At 37.8% G+C, this 23,087-nt stretch overlaps 1 protein-coding gene across 2 annotated transcripts in view; it reads left to right on the forward strand.

Annotated features, from left to right (window-relative positions):
• The window catches only part of LOC149843677 (protein CHROMATIN REMODELING 5-like), a 146,557-nt gene that overhangs the window by 103,326 nt on the left and 20,144 nt on the right, over positions 1-23,087 (forward strand). For both annotated transcript variants that reach the window (XM_090000014.1, XM_090000015.1), the window contains exons 20-30: positions 1,016-1,258; positions 1,377-1,487; positions 1,604-1,693; positions 1,871-2,053; positions 2,841-2,921; positions 3,058-3,297; positions 10,934-11,086; positions 11,717-11,894; positions 12,070-12,251; positions 13,410-13,769; positions 13,864-13,957. In XM_090000014.1, the coding sequence (XP_089856140.1) occupies positions 1,016-1,258; positions 1,377-1,487; positions 1,604-1,693; positions 1,871-2,053; positions 2,841-2,921; positions 3,058-3,297; positions 10,934-11,086; positions 11,717-11,894; positions 12,070-12,251; positions 13,410-13,769; positions 13,864-13,957 (1,915 nt within the window). The remainder of the gene's footprint in view (positions 1-1,015; positions 1,259-1,376; positions 1,488-1,603; positions 1,694-1,870; positions 2,054-2,840; positions 2,922-3,057; positions 3,298-10,933; positions 11,087-11,716; positions 11,895-12,069; positions 12,252-13,409; positions 13,770-13,863; positions 13,958-23,087) is intronic.

Genomic DNA, 23,087 nt, shown 5'->3' on the forward strand with positions numbered 1-23,087 from the left:
TTATATTTGTGGTTGACTGTTTCTTAGTTATATAACTTATATTTCTCGTTGTCTGTTTCTGAGTTATATTTCTGGATGACTATTTCTGAGTTATATTTCAAAGTTATATAACTTATATTTCTGGTTAATTGTTTCCGAGTTATATTTCTTGGGGAACTTTTAGTCTTATTTATGTAATTTTTAGCTTCTCTTTCTATTCCTACTCGCTTTCCTTTCGAATCCTTTTTCGCTTCTAGTTTCCTAGGTCGCTTTCGGTTCGCTTCTCTTCTTGCTTCCAAGATGATTCCTGGTTCACTTCTAAGTCGTCATGCGCTTCCTGCTTTCTAAAATTTTGGAAGTGTCTCGCTTCCCGCTTCCGCTTCATCAATCACTTTCCTCTCCTGCATCTTCAATCCCTTCCCCTCCCGCTTCCCCAATTGACAACTCTGCTAATACCATCCAACACAAGGTTATACTGTGGCCATTAGGAATTTAGGAGCATAGTTGCTAGGTTCCTTAAGACTCCAAAATGCTAAGGTTAGGGATGGTAAATGAATCAAGCTGCTATTAACCCAGCTTGGTCTGGCTTGGTAATGAACTCATTCTGGTTCATGAAATAGTCTACATGCATCTTGACAAGCTTATTTTACAAGCTCATTATGTTTAAATAGCAAAGCCTGAACAGTGCTGCTTGGCTTGGCTTTTCTCAGCTTCGGCAGACTTTGATGTGTATATATATATATATATATATAGCCTTAAGGTTGTCTCTTGCTAGGTTCTCAATATACTCACGTTACTAGGAATGCTTCTTTGCCCTTTGTATCTGATAAGTAAATATCATCAATTCAATTTCTGCTATTACTATAGTTATTCTAGGTGATTACTGAGCTGACGTAGTTGATGTTGTGATTAATTAAGTTTTGTATAATGTTATGGTGTTCCTTTTTTGTTATTTTACTTATTTATTTGATTTTGTGTTTTGGGATTGAAAATTCATGTTTTGTTCTTTGATCACTTTCTTAATGTTTTTCTGCAGATGGTTAAGATGTTGGATATACTTGCAGAATATTTGTCTTTAAGAGGGTTCCAGTTTCAAAGGCTTGATGGTAGTACGAGGGCTGACCTTCGCCATCAGGCCATGGATCATTTTAATGCTCCTGGGAGTGATGATTTTTGTTTTCTTCTGTCAACTCGTGCTGGTGGATTAGGAATCAATTTAGCCACTGCAGATACTGTTATAATATTTGATTCAGATTGGAATCCGCAAAATGATTTACAGGTGTATAGCAGGGTTTTTGATATGTTTATTTTTTAATTGTTCAAGCTAGACAGTTTGAACTTTATATTCTTAAACCATTGGGGCAGATATCCCTTAATTAATTAGTTTGATGTCACAGGCAATGAGTAGAGCTCATAGGATTGGGCAACAAGAAGTTGTTAACATATACCGGTTTGTGACAAGCAAAAGTGTTGAAGAAGATATCCTTGAACGTGCTAAGAAAAAGATGGTAGGCAATCTCTTCTTCATTTTACATATGCACATCTTCAGAGAAGGGCTGCAGCCTTCTTTCTTCCAATTTCTCTTCCTGATTCCACACACTAATTTCTTGCACTTCTTTTTTAGGTTCTTGATCACCTGGTTATTCAAAAACTCAATACAGAGGGTAGACTTGAAAAGAAAGAAGCAAAGAAGGGGAGTTCAATATTTGACAAAGTGAGGATATTAATATAAATTCCATTTCCTTTATATCTGTATGTTTTGTTTGATCAATTGTTAAACTTTTGGTATTTTGAAGGTGTTGCATTTAGTGCTGTAAGATTGTCTCTTTTATTCTTCTTCTCTGTGTTTTCTCAGTTTGTCAGTAATATGAACTCTGTTTGATCCTCACAGAATGAGCTGTCGGCAATCTTAAGGTTTGGGGCCGAAGAACTGTTCAAAGAAGAGAAAAGTGATGAGGAGAACAAAAAGAAACTTGAAAATATGGATATTGATGAGATCCTTGAGAGAGCTGAGAAGGTGGAGTCGAAAGAAAGCCAAGGGAAGGAAGGGGGTGAATTGCTAAATGCTTTTAAGGCAAGAAAAACGCTTAACCTTTTTGTATCCTAATAGTTTCTTTGATTTTTTAGTGGATCTATTTTTAATGGACTGAGATGAATATGAATTTATTGCAAAAAGTTCCTTTTGGACCTTTAGTTTACTAGATAATCGGCCCCACCCATATGGCTGGGCCCAATAAGATACCCTCAAATGTTGAATAAGGGTGTACATAATATACATTTATCAAGATTGGAAGTAAAAATAAAAGGAACCATAAACATATTGATAGTTTTAAAACATTATTAAAGAATTTCATTTCATGACTATTAATAAGGGGAGAAAGACATTTTGGAGAGAGAGAGAGCAGTTATAAATAGTAACTCAATAATTTTGGAAAAAAATTACAATGTTCCATATAACACTATCTTTTTTATGAAAACTCTATGCAAATGCCCATACAATTTTTTAATTACATTCTCATCTCACATGATATAAATGTCAATTAAGAAAAAATTATAACGCATCCAATTTTTTGCACCTGATACCCTGGCTTCTGCTTTTATAATGTTTAGGTTAATAGGAAAATATGACATTTGAGGAGAAAGAAGCATGTTGAGGGTGAACATCAAAATACTTTTTTTTTCTGAAAAAGACAAGTGCAATAGAAAACTTTTCTGAAAAGCGTAAAAGTTTTGCTAAAAATCGTCTTGGAGACGTCTGGAGTCTATCTGTAAAAATGAGTTCTCATTTTAGTTTGGCAGTTATTTTATCTTGATAGCACTTGTCATATGTTACTGTGCCTCATCCAAACTCCCTTAATTAGGTTGCTAATTTCTGCAATGCTGAGGAAGATGCGACATTTTGGAGTCGTTTGATCCAACCAGATGCAGTGGCTCAAGCTGAAGTATGTTTTCTTTACACAAAATATTCATGGGTGTATATTTTATCTTGTCTAGTTCTATGCATCTTTATGTTTCAAAGCCAAATATTCGATGCTAAATCTTTTTTTTTTATTTGATACTTATGATTTTAAATTTAAGGATGCATTGGCCCCTCGTGCTGCAAGGAGCAACAGAAGCTATGTTGAAGCTGAACAGGTTGACAAGAGTGTTAAAAGGAAAAAACGTGGTTCTGATTTAAATGATAAAGTACCAAGGCGGCATAGCAAAGCTGCAGATTTGTCAACTCACTTTCCAGCAATTGAGGGGGCAGCTGCTCACGTTAGGGACTGGTTTGGTGGCAATGTCTCCAAGAAAGATGCCAATGCTTTTGTGCGTGCGGTAAATATTCTTTGGTCCCCATTGCAACTCATGTTTGAAATTTCTCTTTTTGTCAGATGTTATCTTCTAATGCAGACTAACCAGCCAATTTTGGCCAGGAGAGTTCTAATAACTTGCAATCTTTCGGTCATGGTGGAAATAGCTTTATTCTGATTATGTTCGAGTTTGTGATTAGGGTTGCACATGAGCCTAGTCAAGCTCAAGGCTGGTCTGCTTGAGCTCAGCTTGGTTTAAGTTGACCAGGTTCAAGCTTGGCATGATCTCAAAATGAAGCTTGAACAAGGCTCTGGTGGAGCTCGAAAGAGCTCGAGTTCGGCTAGGCTTGAAACTGTAATCTGTATAGGGTGAATAGCGGAGAGGCAGGATTATAACCCACCACCCTCCACAAAAATAGTGGGCTTCCTCTCCATTTGGAAAGCATGGTTGGCATTCTCGGGACTCAGTATTGGATCTTCCACATACAACTCAGGGACTTGGGTGAGCCAACTTTGTAACTTGGGTGAGTCAATAATTTTTATTTAATTTATTAAAAATAAATAATATGTAATTTATGATACAAAAATAAAAAATAACATATTAGGTGTGATTGATTATATATAATAATAAACATAACTTCAAAAATTATATATATGTATATTAAATATATTTTTAAAATATTAAAAAATGGATTTTTCACTACCTGAAAATGAAAAATATTGTGTTATTTTCAAAATATCATAATGTACTTGATAAAACGTAAATATCACATTGTAATCGTGATGCTTTATATTCTAAACATAAACAACAACAACTACGCCTTCATCCAAAAACAATTGGGGTCGGCGATATGAACCAAAAAAGAAAATCATTCTGGGTCTTCCACATGAATCCTTCTCCTCCAATCATTTCTATCCAATGCCATGCCCTCGGTGAGGTTCAAAGCATTCATATCCTTTCCTATCATCTCCATCCAAGTCTTCTTAGGCCTACCCCGACCTCTTTTAACTAATATATTTTCCCATTTCTCCATCCTTCTAACTGGAGCATCATTAGGCCTTCGCCGAATATGTCCAAACCACCGTAAACGATTCTCTCTCATCTCATTTTCAATGGATGCACCGCCTACCTTCTTATGTATCTCCTTGTTTCGAATCTTATCTTTTATTGTATTTCTACACATCCATCTAAGCATATGCATCTCAGCTACACTCATTTTTTGAATATGATGTCTCTTGGCAGCCCAACATTCCGTTTCATATAGTAAAGCGGGCCTAATTGTCGTCCTATAAAACTTTTCCTTCAATCGCAATGGCATTCTACGATCGCACAACACTCCAGTTGCACTTTTCTATTTCATCCACCCAACCTTTATCCTATAATTTACATCTCCATCAATTTCTCCGTACTTTTGAATGATAGATCCCAAATATTTGAAACAATCATTCACCGATATTTCTTGCTCACCAAGCTTCACTACACTCCCATCACTACTTCGTTGCTTACTAAACCGACATTCCATATATTCTATCTTACTGTTACTCAACTTAAAACCTCTTGCTTCCAATGTCTGTCTCCATAATTCTAACTTAGCATTAACCCTAGCTCTAGACTCATCAATCAAAACAATATCATCAGCAAACAACGTACACCGCGACACATTTTCTTGAATTGATCTCGTAAGTTCATCCATCACTATAGCAAATAGGAAAGGGCTTACTGCAGATTCTTGATGTAACCCAACCAACAACAACAACTACGCCTTCATCCCAAAGCAATTGGGGTCGGCGATATGAACCAACAAAGAAAATCATTATGGGTCTTCCACATGAATCCTTCTCCTCCATTCATTTCTATCCAATGTCATGTCCTCGGTGAGGTTCAAAGCATTCATATCCTTTCTTATCACCTTCATCCATGTCTTCCTAGGCCTACCCTGACCTCTTTTAACTAATATATTTTCCCATTTCTCCATCCTTCTAACTGGAGCATCATTAGGCCTACGTCGAATATGTCCAAACCACCGTAAATGATTCTCTCTCATCTTATTTTCAATGGGTGCAACACCTACCTTCTTACGTATCTCCTCGTTCCGAATATTATCTTTTATTGTATTTCCACACATCCATCTCAGCATACGCATCTCAACTACACTCATTTTTTTGAATATGATGTCTCTTGGCAGCCCAACATTCCGTACCATATAGTAAAGCGGGCCTAATAGTCGTCCTATAAAACTTTCCCTTCAACCGCAATGGCATTCTACGATCGCACAACACTCCAGTTGCACTTTTTCATTTCATCCACCCAACCTTTATCCTATGATTTACATCTCCATCAATTTCTCTGTACTTTTGAATGATAGATCCCAAATATTTGAAACAATCATCCACCGGTATTTCGTGCTCACCTAGCTTCACTACACTCCCATCACTACTTCGTTGCTTACTAAACCGACATTCCATGTATTCTGTCTTACTCTTACTCAACTTAAAACCTCTTGCTTCCAATGTCTGTCTCCATAATTCTAACTTAGCATTAACCCCAACTCTAGACTCATCAATCAAAACAATATCATCAGCACGGCACATTTTCTTGAATTGATCTCGTAAGCTCATATATCACTATAGCAAATAGGAAAGGGCTTAAAACAGATCCTTGATGTAACCCAACCGTTATAGGAAAATTGGTTGTCACCCCTCCACAAGTGCGGACATTGGTTACTACTCCTTCATACATATCTTTAATTATACTAATGTACTTGAGAGAAACACCTTTCTTCATCATTGTCCACCAGAGAACGTCCCTAGGTACTCTATCGTAAGCCTTCTCCAAATCAATAAAAACCATATGCAAATCTTTGTTCCTCTCTCTATTTCTCTCAATAAGTTGTCTAAGAAGATGTATAGCTTCCATAGTTGATCTTCCAGGCATAAAACCAAATTGATTTTCCGATATCATGACAATCTTCCTCAACCTATACTCAATCACCCTCTCCCAAAGTTTCATAGTATGACTCATGAGTTTTATACCACGATAGTTTGTGCAATCTTGTACAAACTATTGCACAAACTATCGTGGTATAAAACTCATGAGTCATACTATGAAACTTTGTCACCCAACCGTTATAGGAAAATTAGTTGTCACCCCTCCACAAGTGCGGACATTGGTTACTACTCCTTCGTACATATCTTTAATTATACTAATGTACTTGGGAGAAACACCTTTCTTTATCATTGTCCACCAGAGAACATCCCTAGGTACTCTATCGTATGCCTTCTCCAAATCAATAAAAACCATATGCAAATTTTTGTTCCTCTCTCTATATCTCTCAATAAGTTGTCTAAGAAGATGTATAGCTTTCATAGTTGATCTTCCAGGCATAAAACTAAATTGATTCTCTGATATCATGACAACTTTCCTCAACCTATACTCAATCACCCTCTCCCAAAGTTTCATAGTATGACTCATGAGTTTTATACCACGATAGTTTGTGTAATCTTGTATATCACCCTTATTCTTATATAGAGGCACCAAAGTACTCTTCCTCCACTCATTAGACATCTTATTTGTCTACCAAATCTTGTTAAAAAGATTTGTCAACTATTCTAAACCTTTCTCCACCAAGCATTTCCAAGTCTCGATAGGTGTACCATCTGGGCCAACTGCTCTTCTTGATTTCATTTTCTTTAAAGCCTCTGCAATTTCTTTCTTTTGAATCTTGCGCATGAAGTCACAATTCATCTCATGAAAAGGAATAGAGAAGTCTTCAAGATCCTGAGCATGACTTCCATTAAATAGCTTATCAAAATAATCTTTCTATCTCTCCTTAATCTCCTCATCTTTGACTAAAACCCTTTGCATTTCATCTTTGATACATCTAACCATACCCAGATCCCTCAATTTCCTATCTCTCATCTTTGCAAGCCTATAAATATCCTTCTCGCCCTCTTTGATATCCAACTTGTCATAAACCTCCTTATATACCTTATCTTTCGCGTTTCAAACTACTTTTTTAGCTTCCTTCTTTGCTATCATATACTTCTCCAAATTCTCATTATCACGACTCTTACTTAGATTTCTATAACACTCTCTTTTAACCTTAATAGTTAATTTGACATCCTCATTCCACCATGATGTATCCTTACCTAGCGGTGCACCGCCTTTAGACTCACCCAATACCTCCTTAGCCACCTTTCACATGCCACCTGCTATCTTATTCCACATTGATTCTGAATCCTCCTCGAGACACTAATCAGCTTCCTTAACTACTTGCTCTATAAGCATTCATTGTTTAGCTCCTTTCAGTGCCCACCACTTAATTCTAGGATCTATCCTATGTCTATCCCTTTTGGTGCATTTTCTAATTCTAAGATCTAAACATAAGACTCTATGTTGTGTAGGTACACTTTCTCCTGGTATAACCTTACAATCGATGCAACAACCCCTATCTCTCTTTCTAAGTTGGAAAAAATCTATCTGACTCGTATTAACCCCACTTTTAAATGTTAGTAGGTGAGATTCCCTCTTCCTAAACCAAGTGTTTGCTAAGATCATATCATAGGATAAACCAAAATCTAAAATCCTTTCTCCATTTTCGTTTTTTTCTCCTATACCATAGCCTCCATGGATACTCTCAAATCCATCCCTACTAATGCTACATGTCCTTTAAGTTACCGCCGATGAAAAGCTTTTCTCCATAAGATATCCCTTGTACTACTTCATCTAAATCTTCCCAAAATTGACGCTTAATGAAATCATCTAAACCTACTTGAGGTGCATAAACACTAATAATATTAATAATATCCGTACCTAATACTAATTTAATAAGTAAAATCCTATCACCCTTCCTACGAACCTCAACTACATTATCTATAAACTCACGACTAATAACAATCCCTACTCCATTCCTATTCCTATTTATTCCTGTATACCAAATCTTATATCCCCAAGGTTCTATCACTTTTGCTTTCTCACCTACCCATTTGGTCTCTCGTTGACATAAAATATCCATCTTTTTCCTACACATAACATCTACTAACTCTACCAACTTACCAGTTAAAGACCCTATGTTCCAAGTGGCTAACCTAATTTTATGGTCTTGAACTATCTTCTTTACCCCCACCCGTCCAACAAAGTGAGGGAACCCTTGCCTATTTGACACCACACCCGGGCGCCGGTGTGACGCCTCGCTTCTGGGCGACGACCTAGCAACCCTTGACCGTTTATCACTGCCTCCGGGCCTATTGAGTACAACGCGTCACTCAGTAGGGAACGCCCCAACGAAATTCTCATATTGGTTCATATTCATAGGGTGTGACTAAGTTTTTATGCTGGCTGTCACTGGCCTACCGCTACCCTCCTCTTTTATCCGGGCTTGGGACCGGCAGTGTATAACTAAACAGTTATACACATGCGGAGTTATATTCTAAACATAAAATTTTCAGAAAATATAGATAATTTTATGAGTTAATTAGATGCATTAAAATAGTGTTATGTTTTTGGTAAAATGCTTATTTATTATCATTACTTTAGTATTAAATATTATCATTTATTTCTCTCTCTCTCTCTTTTGAATGCTAATAAATTCTCATCCACAGAGTACCAACACCAAATGCAACTTACCAAAACATGATTAATGCTTTGGAAAATGTTTTGAATTTTCAAATTAATGTAGCTTCTAATTCTCATCCACTGATCTCTCTCTCTCTCTCTCTCTCTCTATCTATCTATCTATATATATATATATATATAATCAAATCTAGCTTTGGAAAATTGAAAGCTTTTAATGCTTTTACCAAAATATGCTTTTAGTTAATGACGTTTCATTCACATGGTAGCTATGACTCGGACGAGTCAATGATAAACTCAGCTAAGTCAAAATGTGACTCGGCCGAGTTTGGTTCTAAGTTCCTAACCGACTTATACTACCTTTTCAACTCGGTTAGGTACCGATCCGAGACAACTCGGGTGAGTCACAAGTTGGCTTTTTTATCATATGTGGATATAACATGTAACCCTTTTAAGAAGGAAACCCTAAGACTGGGCTTTTGCTCAGCTCGCTTATATAAACGAGTAAGGCTGACCTGATCCTAAACAAGCTGAGCCCTAGTCTCTAGCAAGAGGCTCATCTTGTTGTGCACCCCTATTTGTGATCCTGTACTTAGAACTGTAGATGTTATTAGAAAATGTCACTGTTTTGACCTTTATGCAAATTTGAAATTTGACAGCTAACATGCTTTTCTTTTTTAGTCTAATCTAATAGTTTGTAGTTCAAGTATTATTACTTATTAGATTTAGCTACTTTATCTGGAGATCCGAGTTGATGGGTTCTCTCACAACCAGAAACTGTGTATAATATCTATTGGTTATTTCATTGAACGTCTGTCTTTATGTGGTTGAATATCTGCAGTTCTGTAGTTGTCTTTATGTGCACTCTCTCATGCTTATGGTAGACTATAGTTTATGGATTTTGGACTACCTTTATGTTGACTCTTTCCCTATGTCACACGGACACTCCATTTTTCCTTCTGTACCTGTGTTGACACGCGTTGACACCTGGACACACCATTTTACCCTCCGTACATACAAGTTTGTATTCAATTATAATTTATAATTATATTTTCACTTTATAACTTTATATTTTCAGTATATAATATATGTTTTAGATATAACATGTATGTTTAAATTATATTCAGTTTATTTTAAATTTATTTTGTATTTATGTGATATATATATATATATATATATATATATAGCCTTGTCCTCGTACCCACATTTTTTGGAATTTACCCTCTGGACCTGGACCCGTACCCAGGTGACATATCTCTTTCCAATGCCATGGTGGAGGTCTTTGTTGTCTTGAAAATCTGTTGCAAGCTATGTCACATGAGTGCGTGTGCGGGTGCGACACGGGTGCGGCGCAATTTCAAAAATTTTGAACACGGGACTCGGCTATATATATTTATATATATATTTTTAAAAAAAGTGCACAGTCTGTGAGTGTGCACACAACACAGTTATATATATATATAATCGATTTTTTTTTAGTTTATTGCCCTAAAAAATGGACAAATATAGACTCGGTCAACGTTGACCGAGTCCAAAACGTGGACGGACTCGGCCCCGGTGCATTGACCGAGTCTGACTCTTCGTTGACCGTGTCCACCCCGTGTCCGAAGCCGTACCCGTGTCGGGGCATGTCGATGCGAGTGCGTCGACCCCCTAGCCGAGTCCGTGTGACGTAGGCTGCAAGCAACTTGTTATTAAAATGTCTTGTTTGCAGGTTTTTTTGAATTTATAACCCGAAGAAACCACAGCTGGCATGAAGACCTGGTCATGCTGGCTCAGCCTGCCATACCTACGGTCGTCATGCCAACAGCGTAAAACTCTGAGGCTAGGACCCCTGCCCCCAGGTTGGCTTGCGAAGAGGGGCGACACTCATGAGAATCGAACCTTGACTGGCCGTTTAGCAGCCAAGGCCCCACCCCACTACGACAAACCCCCTTGGGGCTTGTTTGCAGGCTTAATACTGAAAAACAGAATGTTAGATGCTTGAATCAGTTATAGCAAAATATCAGATTTAGTTGCTGTTACAAAGGTCTGATCTTCAATTATAAAATGCCTTTCTTCTTCGCTTACAATTTTCTTGTGTGCGTAGGTTAAAAAGTTTGGAGACAAGAGCCGTATCAGTGATATAGTGATTGAGGTTGGTGGAGGAATTGAAAATGCTTCTTTCGATTTACAGATAGGACTTTTTGAGTTGTTGATGGATGGTTGTAAGGAAGTAGTAAAGGGAAAGAATGAAAACAAGGTTTGTCATCAGTTTAACTGATCATACACTCTCAAATGCACAAATTCTCACCTACATCCACATAAGCACGCATGCACTCAACCATGCATGCATGACATACACACACTTATGTGTATGTATGTGTCATAGTCACCTATATCGTTCAAGGTAATTTCTCGGAGATATTTTCAAAAATGAAAATTTTTGGAAAAATCTCAGAAGCTTAAAATTTTGAAAAATTATGAATATTATTAAGAAAAATTTGGTTTTTTATTATTTTTCTTACAAAAATATAAATAAACAAGTTTCAGAAGTTTTTAAATTACAAAATAAACAAAAAAATATTGTGAGATTTTCCCGATATTATCAGTGCCTTAAAGCATATAAAAATAAGTTTTTCTTAATTTTTTTGGCGATATTTTGAAAATATTGTGAGATTTTCCCGATATTATCAGTACCTTAAAATATCAGTATTTCTCGCTATATTTTCAAAATATCGCCGATATTGGTGACAGTGATATGTATATGTATGTACAATTGCATGTATATGTATTCTGCTTTCCATTTCGTGCTTGTGCTCAACAATTTTTGCCACAGATTATTATGCTGAATTTCTATCAGCTCATTGCTGTGTGGACCCTTCATCTGCAGGGGATTCTATTGGATTTTTTTGGTGTTCCTGTAAAAGCTCATGAACTTCTTGATCGTGGACAAGAACTTCAGCTTCTTGCTAAACGAATAAAACGGTATCATGATCCTATTGCGCAATTCCGGCTGAAAACTCACCCTCGGGACCCATCATGGTCAAAATCTTGTGGCTGGAATCAAGGTAAAAGGAGATCTACCTAGAATAAGTTTTCTAGTCATTGCTTACCGTAAAAGTTATAAATCACTTTGCCAAAGTCCAAACTTTATTCTAGTAAAATCCAATATGTTAGGGGTATGCTTACCAATTACTACTATTGCTATGCGTTAATATCTGCTTGTGCTGTTATCTGTTGTAGCTGATGATGCCAGACTGCTTCTAGGAATACACATTCATGGATATGGTAACTGGGAAAAGATAAGACTTGATTCAAGGCTTGGTCTAACAACCAAGATTGCTCCAGCAGGGCTTACTGCTTCTGCAACATTACTTCCTCGTCCACCCAGCTTGGATGCACGTGCCTCTGCTCTTCTACGGAAGGTATTCCATTTTTACATGTATATTCAACTCAAGTTTCTGTGGATGATGTACACTACTTTCTGTTTGTTCAGGATAGTGCTTTAATCTCACATTGTAACACGTTCATCATTCTTCTTCCCTGCATCATAAACATCTTCCTTTTCTTCTTTTTTCTCTTTCTTTTATCTTCCTACTTGTCACCATAAACATCTGCATTTGTTGATTTTAGATTCTTCTTCATTGATTTTGTTGTGCTTTAGTTTTTATCAATTATTTTGTAAAACCATGATGTTTCTGCTAACATTTTCCCTAAAGAAACAGAGTACCTGAAATTAACTCAATATTTTGAAATATCCCATAATTGAAGTATTGGATAATAAGATCACAATACTGTCTCAATCTATGTCACAGGGACACACCATTTTGGTGGTGTGTCCCTAGTGACACACTTGGGAACATGGACACAGACACTGACACATACAGAAAATATTTTAATATTTTTTATATTTTTATTGTTTTAAGGTTTTATTTCAATAAAAATCGTTTTTAATATTAAATTATCAAAATTAGTTTTTTATTGATTAATTTTTTTTTTAAAATCGGTCTCCTTGTGTCTTATCTTCCAAAAAAAAATTGAACTTACAAGTTGAACCCACGTCACCTGTCCTCGTGTCCACGTGACATAGGTCTCAATATTATCCTTGGCAAAACGAGTTCTTTTTATGTTTTTCTTTGTATTTTTAATTTTTCAAAGATTTTCTCACATTCCAAGAATTTGTTTCTGGAAAAGCTTATGGAAATTTGTCTGAAAATTTGTGATCATGAAATTTAAAGCATAGACTTTATGAATTAGTAAATTGATCATTAATTGTTGAATGGTAAGCTTGATTATATGGGTTTTTTTTTTCTGCCACATCAAACAGAGCGGGAAATGTATTATAAGTAATGGAAGTCCTGACAGGCTTCTTAATTTAGTTCCTACACCTGGGAACGACTCCAAGTATTCCTACTTGAGATGTCTTCTTTTTACTATATTAATTCGTAATACAGAATGGTTCTCTGCTGTTTTATTGATTCTTTTTGGCATATTAGGCAAAATGTGTTCTATTTTACGTAATGAACTGTCTGCTAGAGATTCTTTTTTTTTTTTTTGGGGGGGGGGGGGGGGGGGGGCTTCAGGAATTTGAGGTTGTCAGTGAGAAGAACTCAAAGAAGGATATGTCTGGTAAGTCTTCAAAAAGAGAGAAAGAAAACCTTTTTAGTGTAAGCTCTCATGAAGTAAGGGGAAAATCTGGTGTTGGTAAGAAGAATCTCAAGATAAACAAAAATCATAAAGCTGAACCTAGGGTCAAAGAGGAAGGGGAAATTTCTGAGTCGGAGGACCTGGAAAGGTATCGTCGGTACAAGGAAAAGATTGATCAGGAAACAAAGGAAGAGAAGTGGAGAGAGTGGTGTGCTGATGTCATGTCTGATGAGTTGCGTACACTCAGACGCCTAGAAAAATTGCAGACTACCAGTGGGAATCTTCCAAAGGAAGAGGTTAGTTCTTGTTCTTATTTTTCCTTGTATGATCAGCAATCTTACTACGTGGGGCTAATGATTGGCCTTTTATTGTTTTGGGTACTCTTGACAGGTGCTCTCCAAGGTTAGGAAATATTTACAAGTTCTTGGGCATAAAATAGACCTTATTGTGGAGGAACATGCGAACTCACATAAGAATTATACCAGTAAGACTCTTTAATGGTTTTATTTTTTTCTTTTCTGTTGAGGATTCATCTTTTTCTTTGTTTCCTTTTTGTTTTTGTTGGGGGCTTTGACTGAGCAGCTGTAAGTGGTTTATGACTTGGACATGTACAATGAACAGATACTCATTTCTTCAGTTTTTGTAGATGGGGGGGTAGGCCACATCTTTAGGACAAAATGTATATAGGTGTGACTGCTTGGTTGAACTTTAGGCATCTAGTCTGATGCCAGTTCCTAGTGTAGTGTGGATGTCTTATTGTTTATTTGTTCTGACCTGTTATTGTTTTGATTTCCTTTTTGGTGCCATATGAATCTCATTATATCCATGTCTCTGTAAGGGAACTCTAGATGAATATTTATTTATCTATTGGACTTTGTGCTGATTGTTTTATATGTGTTGTGGAATTCAAATATTGTCCAGGATGTAGTAGAAGATTCTTGTGTCTAATTATTTCTTCCAGTGGATTGAGCCATGATCATTTAACAAAATCACCAGTATGAGTATCTACAACTTCCAGTGGTGCAGTTTTAAGAGAATGTAAAAGCATTTTTTTCCTTGGGAAAATCTTGGGAAGATATTAAAATTTTTGAGAGAAGGGTGCTAAGAAACATAGCGGTGCACACACGCACACCTATGTCACATGGGTGCGGGTGCGGGAGCGGGTGCGGGGATTCGGCACTTCCAAAAAACCCGGGTGCGGGGGTGCGGCAGGGGCAAAAATGTAAAAAAAAAATTTATATATATATATATATATTTGAAGTTTTAACAGTTTAACATTTAACAATAAACATTGTCATAAACTCATAATATGATTCATCGCAGTATATCAACCTAAATATCAAATTATCAATCAAATAAGTAAAGCAATTACATAAATCGACCTAAATATCAATCAAATAAGTATTGCATAAAAGAACTAAATTACATACCAAAGTATATCCTGATGAAGTAATGGATGCTAATAATTTTCTTTTTCATCATCAAATGCATCATTAGAAGGAATACTGGGCTCAACTAAATCCATGTTTGTTACGTTGAATTCATGTTCTCCCTCGAAGTCACACTCTTCTGGGTTTACATCCCAAAATTTGGATGTTCCTTGTCTGCATTATAAACCCAATTTGAAAATGATAAATACAATACAAGTATATTTAAATGAAAACTAAGAAATAATCAAATAACTAAGAGAGCAAATTAGTACCTGTATTCATCATTGCTTCGCGAAAGTAATCGAAGATTTGAATGAACATATACTAAATCCTCTGCACGCTTGCTGGTGAGTTTATTTCTCTTCATGTTGTGGATTTGAGAATATGTGCTCCAATTTCTTTCACAACAAGATGAACTAGCAGGCTGCGATAGCAATCTTAATGCAAGACGTTGCAGAAGAGGTGTTTCTGATCCAAATGTTGACCACCATGTGATAGGATCTATATTATCTTCTTCTCTCGCGAATAATGCCGATGCATATAATCTCGAAGATGAAAATTTTCCAAACTCTTGTGTGACTTGATGTAGAAGATATGCTTCTGGAAAAAGTCTTGTCATACACATATTTCTATGTCTTGATAGCTCTGGGTCTAAATTTGGAGGGACACGACCAATACCACCAGCCCGCCACTAATTTGCATAATATTTTGGATTAAGAGAATGTGTGATGCAATGCAAAGGAGTGTTGCTCTTATCCCATCTTCTGACTAAAATTGAATGAATATGATTAAAAAAATCTGAATCATCCAATGCAGGATTTTTTTCTTCATGCATGAAAACTATAGCTTGTATTTTTTCAATCATATTATCCCACATTTCATAAACTCTGTGAAGCATGGGCTCATCCTTATCAACTTCTCTTAACATTTCCCAAATAGGTTGCGTAAATTGAAGGAAGTATACCATTCTGTCCCAAAACTCATCATCAAGAATGAATTTCTTAATTTCTTGAGCCTTCATATCATCAACACGATAGAATGTCCAATTTTCATCAGTCACCATGTTAATCAAAGCATTCTTCACTCTTTTAATCCTCTTCATCATCACAATGATGGACGCAAAACGTGTTTCAGCGACCTTCAACAATTTCAAATCAGAATGCCTATTAAATATAGCATTAGCACGATGGTGGTTAACAACAAAATTCCTAATGCTTTTGACATTTCTTTCTAAATCTTCAATCTATGAACATAAAGCATATGCTTGTGAATTTTCTTCTTCTTTGGGGTTGCATATGCTCTTTAGGGCTAGATTTAAGCTGTGTGCTACATAGGGAGTCCAAAAAATATGAGGGTACTCACTCTCCAAATTCAACGCTGCACTTTTACAAACCGGAGCGTTGTCTGTAATGATTTGTACCACTTTCTGATCACCCACTTCTTTTATCACTTCTATAAACAATCCCTTTAAATACTCTGCATTTTTATATTCCCCAGATGCATCAACTACTTTCAAGAATATTGAGCCACTAAGCGAACAAGCAATGAAATTGATTAATGGACGCCTTTGAATATTTGTCCATCCATCAGACACAATGGAAACTCCATTTTGCTCCCATGAATATTTTTTAATTTCTAGCAACCTCTCCACGTTTGCCCTCTCTTCTGCAAGAAGTGTGGTTCGTATTTTTTCTGAACTTGGAGGCACATAACCACTCAAATTACAATTTGCCAAGGATGTTACTAAATCCTTCCAATAAGGATTTCTAGCCGCATTAAATGGGAGTGAACCAGAATACAAATACCTCCCAACTTTTCTATCCAATTCTTTTCTTCCATATGTATTGAATGCTGCTTGTATCGTTCCTCTACCTCCTAGATTGACTTTTCTTTTTTTTCCAGCATCTTCTTGGTGGCTTGCAAATGGCAAATTGAGTGCAGAAGAATCGGCCATTGTCTTTCTCTTCTCATATTCTTCTTGTATTTTCTTGTATTGCCTTCGCATTGCCTCATCAACTTTTCTGCAAGCTGAAATGCCATGTCCTGGTATCTTCAACAAATGAGCCTTCACTCTTGTGTAAGACCCAACAAAATCTTTTTCGCAGAGCTTGCATCGAAATCTTTTGTTTCCACCACCTTCTTCTCCAGTTTTTGCAAGTTTATCTACATGTATCCATAGTGGCCCCACATCATCAATCCCACTGCAACTATCAGCAAAACTAGCAGCAGAACTCACATGTTGGGATGAGGATGACGCAAGTCCTTTCCCTTTATCCGTCATTTTTATCCTGAAAACACAAAAAAAAATACATTACAATTTTCAAATCAATTCGAAAACACAGGGAGAAGGGGGGGCTCAGCCCCTCCCCTGCCAACCCAACAAGAGAGCGAGAGCGAGGGGGGCTCGGCCCCTCCCCTGTCGACCCAAAAAAAAAAAAAACAGCTGGGGGAGGGGCTCGGCCCCTCCCCTGTCGACCCAAATAAAAAAACAAACAGATGGGGGAGGGGCTCGGCCCCTCCCCTGTCGACCCAAAGAAAAAAACATATAGGGGAGGGGCTCGGCCCCTCCCCTGTCGACCCAAAAAAAAAAACAGATGGGGGAGGGGCTCGGCCCCTCCCCTGTCGACCCAAAGAAAAAAACATATGGGGGAGGGGCTCGGCCCCTCCCCTGTCGACCCCCAAAAAAAAAAAAACAGATGGGGGAGGGGCTCGGCCCCTCCCCTGTCGACACAAAGAAAAAAAAACAGATGGGGGAGGGGCTCGGCCCCTCCCCTGTCGACCAAAAAACGAAAAACATAAAGGGGAGGGGCTCGGCCCCTCCCCTGTCGACCCAAAAAAGAAAAACATAAAAGGGAGGGGCTCGGCCCCTCCCCTGTCGACCCAAAAAAAGAGGTAGATGGGGGAGGGGCTCGGCCCCTCCTGTGCCGAAAAACGAGGGAGCAGGGGAGGCTCAGCCCCTCCCCTGCCGACCCAACAAGAGACCGAGAGAGGGGGGGGGTGCTCGGCCCCTCCCCAGCCGACCCAAGAAGAGAGTGAGAGACATACCTGCGAAAGGAGAGGAGGAGCCGAGAGGAGGAGTCGGGGTGGCGGCGCTGGGGGCGACGGAGCTGGGGCGGCGATGGGAGAGCTCTAGCTCAGGGGGAGAGAGAGGAGAGATTAGGGCAAAAAAATTTTTTGCCCTAATCCTCCTCCTTTTCATCGGGGGGAATTTTTTTTTTTTCCGCCCAAAATTGTGGACAAAAATGACCCTGGGTGCGTTGACCGCACCCAGGGTCGTGTTGACCGCACCCGGTGCCGTACCCGCACGCGATCCCGCGTCGCATCGCGTCGACGCGGGTGCGGCATCTGTTTTGCCGAGTCCCTGTGACATAGACGCACACGCACATGAATGTGTGTATGATTATAATATAATAAGAATAGGATGAAGATGCTTAAAATTTAGAAAACATGAGAATTGCACCTAGTGAAGAATCTTGATATTATCAAAAGTTTTATTAAAATGAATACAACATTATTTTATAAACTTGTCATGATGTTATTAGGATAATTTCAAAATATCTAGATATTGATGATTAGCTGCATAACTCACTGCAAGTTTTTCTTCCTTTTGTTCTTGCATTTACATTTACCATTGTTGTTCTCCCAATGATTAGTATTCTTTTTCTTTTTTTATTATTGAATGAGAACTAATCTATGTCACATAGGTCCGGATGCGGGTGCGGATGCGACGATGCTGCACTTTAAAAAAACTTGGGTGTGGGGTGCGGGGAGGGTATATATATAAACAGTTTAAAGTTAACACTAATGAAATAAAAACAATGATCATATCTTCAATTCAGCATTCATAAATTCATGCAATAAATCAAATTAACAATCTACAATTGCTATTCCTCATCAATAAAAAATAACTCCACATTGGTGTGGAGGTGCGGATATATATATATATATATAGATATTATGTGTGTGTGTATGCATTTATGTATTTATTTATATAATATAGATAAATCTGGACTTGGTTAGGGTTAACTGAATCTACTTTTGGGCAGAAATGGACCTCAGTGTGGTTCACTTGACACAAAAGAAGCCGTGTCCAAATGTCGCACCTGCATGGGTGCGGGTGCGACGGAGGTGCGGTGCCCTGTTAGAAGAGTTCGTGTTACATAGGAACTAATATATTATTCTTCCATAAAAAACTCTCTGAGCTTATATCTTCTTCCCTTCCTTTCCTTCTTTTCCTACTCCCCTTTTGACTTTTTTTGTTCTGTCGTCTTTCTTTGGTCTAAGCAAATATATCAATAAAAAGACAATTTAGTTGTTGTATTGCAATATATTAGGAATGTTAAATATCATGGTTAGTCTACCGGCTTGACTGGTAGGCAGATGAGTATCTATGTGTTGCCTTTTTTGTGCGTTAAACCAATAATTTTGTTCACCCATAATCCATATGTGCTGCATGTATTTCTGTTGTTTGTCGTGAGGGTCTCAAACATTGTCCCGTCATGGTTGAAGATATAAATAAGTCATTTTGGTCGTGGTTTTAAGTTCTAGCGACAAGTTAATTTGTTAAGTGCAAATAAAATTATTTCAGCCACTGTACACTAGTAAAAACAAAGCCAAATTAGAAACCTGCATTGTCAGATCCATGCTTCTGTCATTAGAACTATTTTGTGTCAGTAGAGTATATGTGATTAGGGAGCTGCAGCTTATAACATGATTGAAGCTAAGTCACAGGGTGCAGCACCTGCGTCGACGCGATGTGACTTGGGTGCAGGTGCGGCACCCGGTGCGGTCAAACCGACACTGGGTGTGGTCAACTCACCCAGGGTCTTAACAGTCCAATTATGGACTTTAAAAAAACAAACCCGATGAAATGGGGCTGGGAGGGGGATTAGGGAAAAAAATCTCCCCCCTCCTCCCGACCCCGACGCCTCCTCTGAGCCATCTCCGGCACAACAACTCTAGGTATGTCTCCTTCAATCTCTCTCCCCCCGTCTTTCTCGCTCTTCTCGGCTAAACCCCCGCCTTGCCTCTTTCTCTGCTGTCGAGAAAAAGCAGAGGCGGGAAGCAACTCTGCCTCCCGTTCGGTCAACACACAGAGGGAGGTGTCGGATTGCCGAGAAAACTGAAGAGGAGGATGGCAGTGGACGAGCTTCTGGGGTTGCTAGAAAAGGCAGAGCAGACGGTGGAGTCTGCTGCTTCAGGCAGTGGTTGTGGCCGGCTGGGGCCACTGTCATAGAAAAAGAAAGGAGAAGGGTGACAGGGTGTCTGGGGTTGTCGAAAAAGCAGAGCAACAGAGAGGGATGTCAATGGCGTCCCTCTCGTCCGGCTCACCTCCAAATCGAGAGGCAAGGGATGGTGACAGGTGTGGCTAGACTGCTGGTGGTGGCATTGATTGTGGCCGGCAGTGCTGCCACCGGTGGTCCGCCCACTAAGAGGGAGTGAAGCTGGGTGGTGCGATGTCGGATGTGTTAAAATATGATGATCTTCACGTTCACCTGTGCAAGAAAGAAGAAATATGATATAGGAAGAAGGGGTTGCAGAAAAAACACCCTCAAAAAGGGTTCAACGTGTTTCATTGTATTAGGTTATGAGTATTTAACTAATACATAATTTTAGGGTACAAAAATACCCTCTAATAAGAAACAAAATTACAACATTTTCTATGTTTGGATCTTGATCCAATCCGGTACAGAAGTCGGGTCTGGTCCTGCGCACACCCGACTTGGGTCCAAGACCCAGTAACGACTTCTTTTCAGCCTCCCTCAAGTTGTGCATGGTTCTGGTGTTAGAAAGTATGCAGAAATGAATTACAAGAATGCATAATGCATTCATAAGGTCCCACAATGGGGAATAACAAAATGGTCTACTAAGAGACACCACAAGAAGCCTACGAAGAGACATAAGTTGCATATGCTTCATTGAATGAGGGCCTAAAAGGCCATAAAATACATAAGGGATAACCCCTCTATTTATACACAAAGGAGTGAGAGGGAGAGTGAGAGAGAGGACCTTGGGAGGCCCAAAAGGAACTCGTTGGGCCCTCAATAGTCACATTTGTGACCGTTGAGGGTCCAATGACTCCTTTGGTTGGGCCCCCAATGCAATGCATTAAATGCATTTTACATTTAATAAAAATAAATAATAATAATGAATAATAAAATGAAAATGAAAAATAAAATACTGTAAAAAGACTAAAATGCCCCTAATGGGCAGAATTACAAAAATACTCTTTATCGGGTATGATGATTACATATATTTTAACACTCCCCTTCAAACTTTACGTGGGGATAACAAAAAGTTTGAAGATACAAAAGGAGGGTTCCAAGTCTTCAAAAAATCTTCAATGGAAGTCATCATCTTTATTGCGCATGAAAGAACTTTGCAAAGTTCAGCCTTTAACTATCTTCAACGATCATCCCCAAGCTCCATCCACGATGTATCATAGATACTTCTTTCCTCTCGTCTTGGCGATCCTGTAGAACAAGCCAAAAGAACTCCAAGTAAAAGGTATCTTTGTATCTTAATCAAATAAAAGATATCAAACAAAATAGACCATAACATTGATTAAGAAGGATATATAATTTCATCAAAAACAACAATTCATGAGATATTTCATGCATTTCAATTGAGTATTATGCAAAAACGATTTAAACTTAAATATTCTATTGATAAAACACAATATGTTCTTGAAGAAGGATATGTGCACAAGGGCTACACTAAGTAGAGAACACTAATAAATGTGAAAATGTCTTCAAAGATGTGCACTACAAGTTCCAACACCCCAAAGGAAAACGTGTACAAAGACACACCAAGAATACTTGAATAAAAGTACACAAAAGTACATGTGAAAATCTCTATAAAAAAAAGATTGTATAATACCACAATACAAGAAAAACAAAGAGTGCACAAAGGAGAACACTCACAACTGCACAAAGGCACGGATACACATGCCTAAAAGCATGAAAAATATGAACTTCAATATATGAGATCCCAAGAGGGGCTTTACAAAAGCACATAAATCAACACTAACTTATCAATAAAAGATGAGTTAATGATTTTTCTCACATCTTTAGAGAGAAGAAATTCTATGCCAAACAAATGTCATATGAGAATTTGTAAGAACAAGATTACATTAAAAATATCCACTCAAGAGTGGGAAGTTAGGGAAATCTCACTCAAATGTTTGCAAGTACAAAAACTCATTAGGTGGCCGAAAAACTATAAGTACTTAATGTATAGGTCATTGATTTCCAAATATGCATATCAATGATATGATTCACTTGTATCTCTTAAAAACAAAATATGAATGAAATTTTATAAATTTCAACAATAGTTCATCCACTACAAGCAACTACCTCATTAGTCCGCCAAAAACCCATAAATCAAGTGTATAAGCAACTAGAACAAGAACATAAACATAATGTCATCAAAGACCAAAGACACACACAAAGGTGTGTAAAAATACCTCTTGTTTACATGTAATAATACTTGAAATGAGTGTATCAACGATAAGAACAAGAGAATACACGTCAACATGGACTAAAAGCATCTCTTGTCTACGTAAAAAGACACTCAAAATCAAGTATGTTCAGCTATTAGAACAAGAGTACAAAGCCAACCATAGGCTAAAACACACACGAATGTGTGACAATACATCTCTTGTCTACATAAAATAACACGTGAAATAAGTGGAAGAAGCCAACCATGGGCACACATCTCAGCGACTAGAACAAGGACACAAATGACAACATGGACTAAAATCACACACAATGGTGTCAATTAACGTGCCTTGTCTACATATAATGACACTCAAGACAAGTGTGTTCAGCTACTAGACCAAGAGAACAAAGCCAACAAAGAGTTACCAACACATAAAGGTGTAATAAAAAATCTTGTTTACGTATGATGACACTTAGATAAGAGGTATAAAAGGAGAAAACTTTTGAGGCAAGAAAGCTTGTAATGGAAATATAATTAAAGAACATCAATTTCTCAATATACCTTAAAACACTAAGGTTTCAAACTTTAGACATCCATCACAAGTATACATAATTAAAAGCATCCATAAAAACGATCACAAACAAATGAGTGACACACTCATAATTAGAGATCACATAACAAGTCATTTTAGAGTCAAACTACAAGTTGACAACCTAAAATGACATAACACGAGGTACCCATAAC

This window comes from Nuphar pumila, chromosome 3, assembly GCF_984573655.1.
Source record: "Nuphar pumila chromosome 3, dmNupPumi1.hap1.1, whole genome shotgun sequence".
NCBI classification, from domain to species: Eukaryota; Viridiplantae; Streptophyta; class Magnoliopsida; order Nymphaeales; family Nymphaeaceae; genus Nuphar; species Nuphar pumila.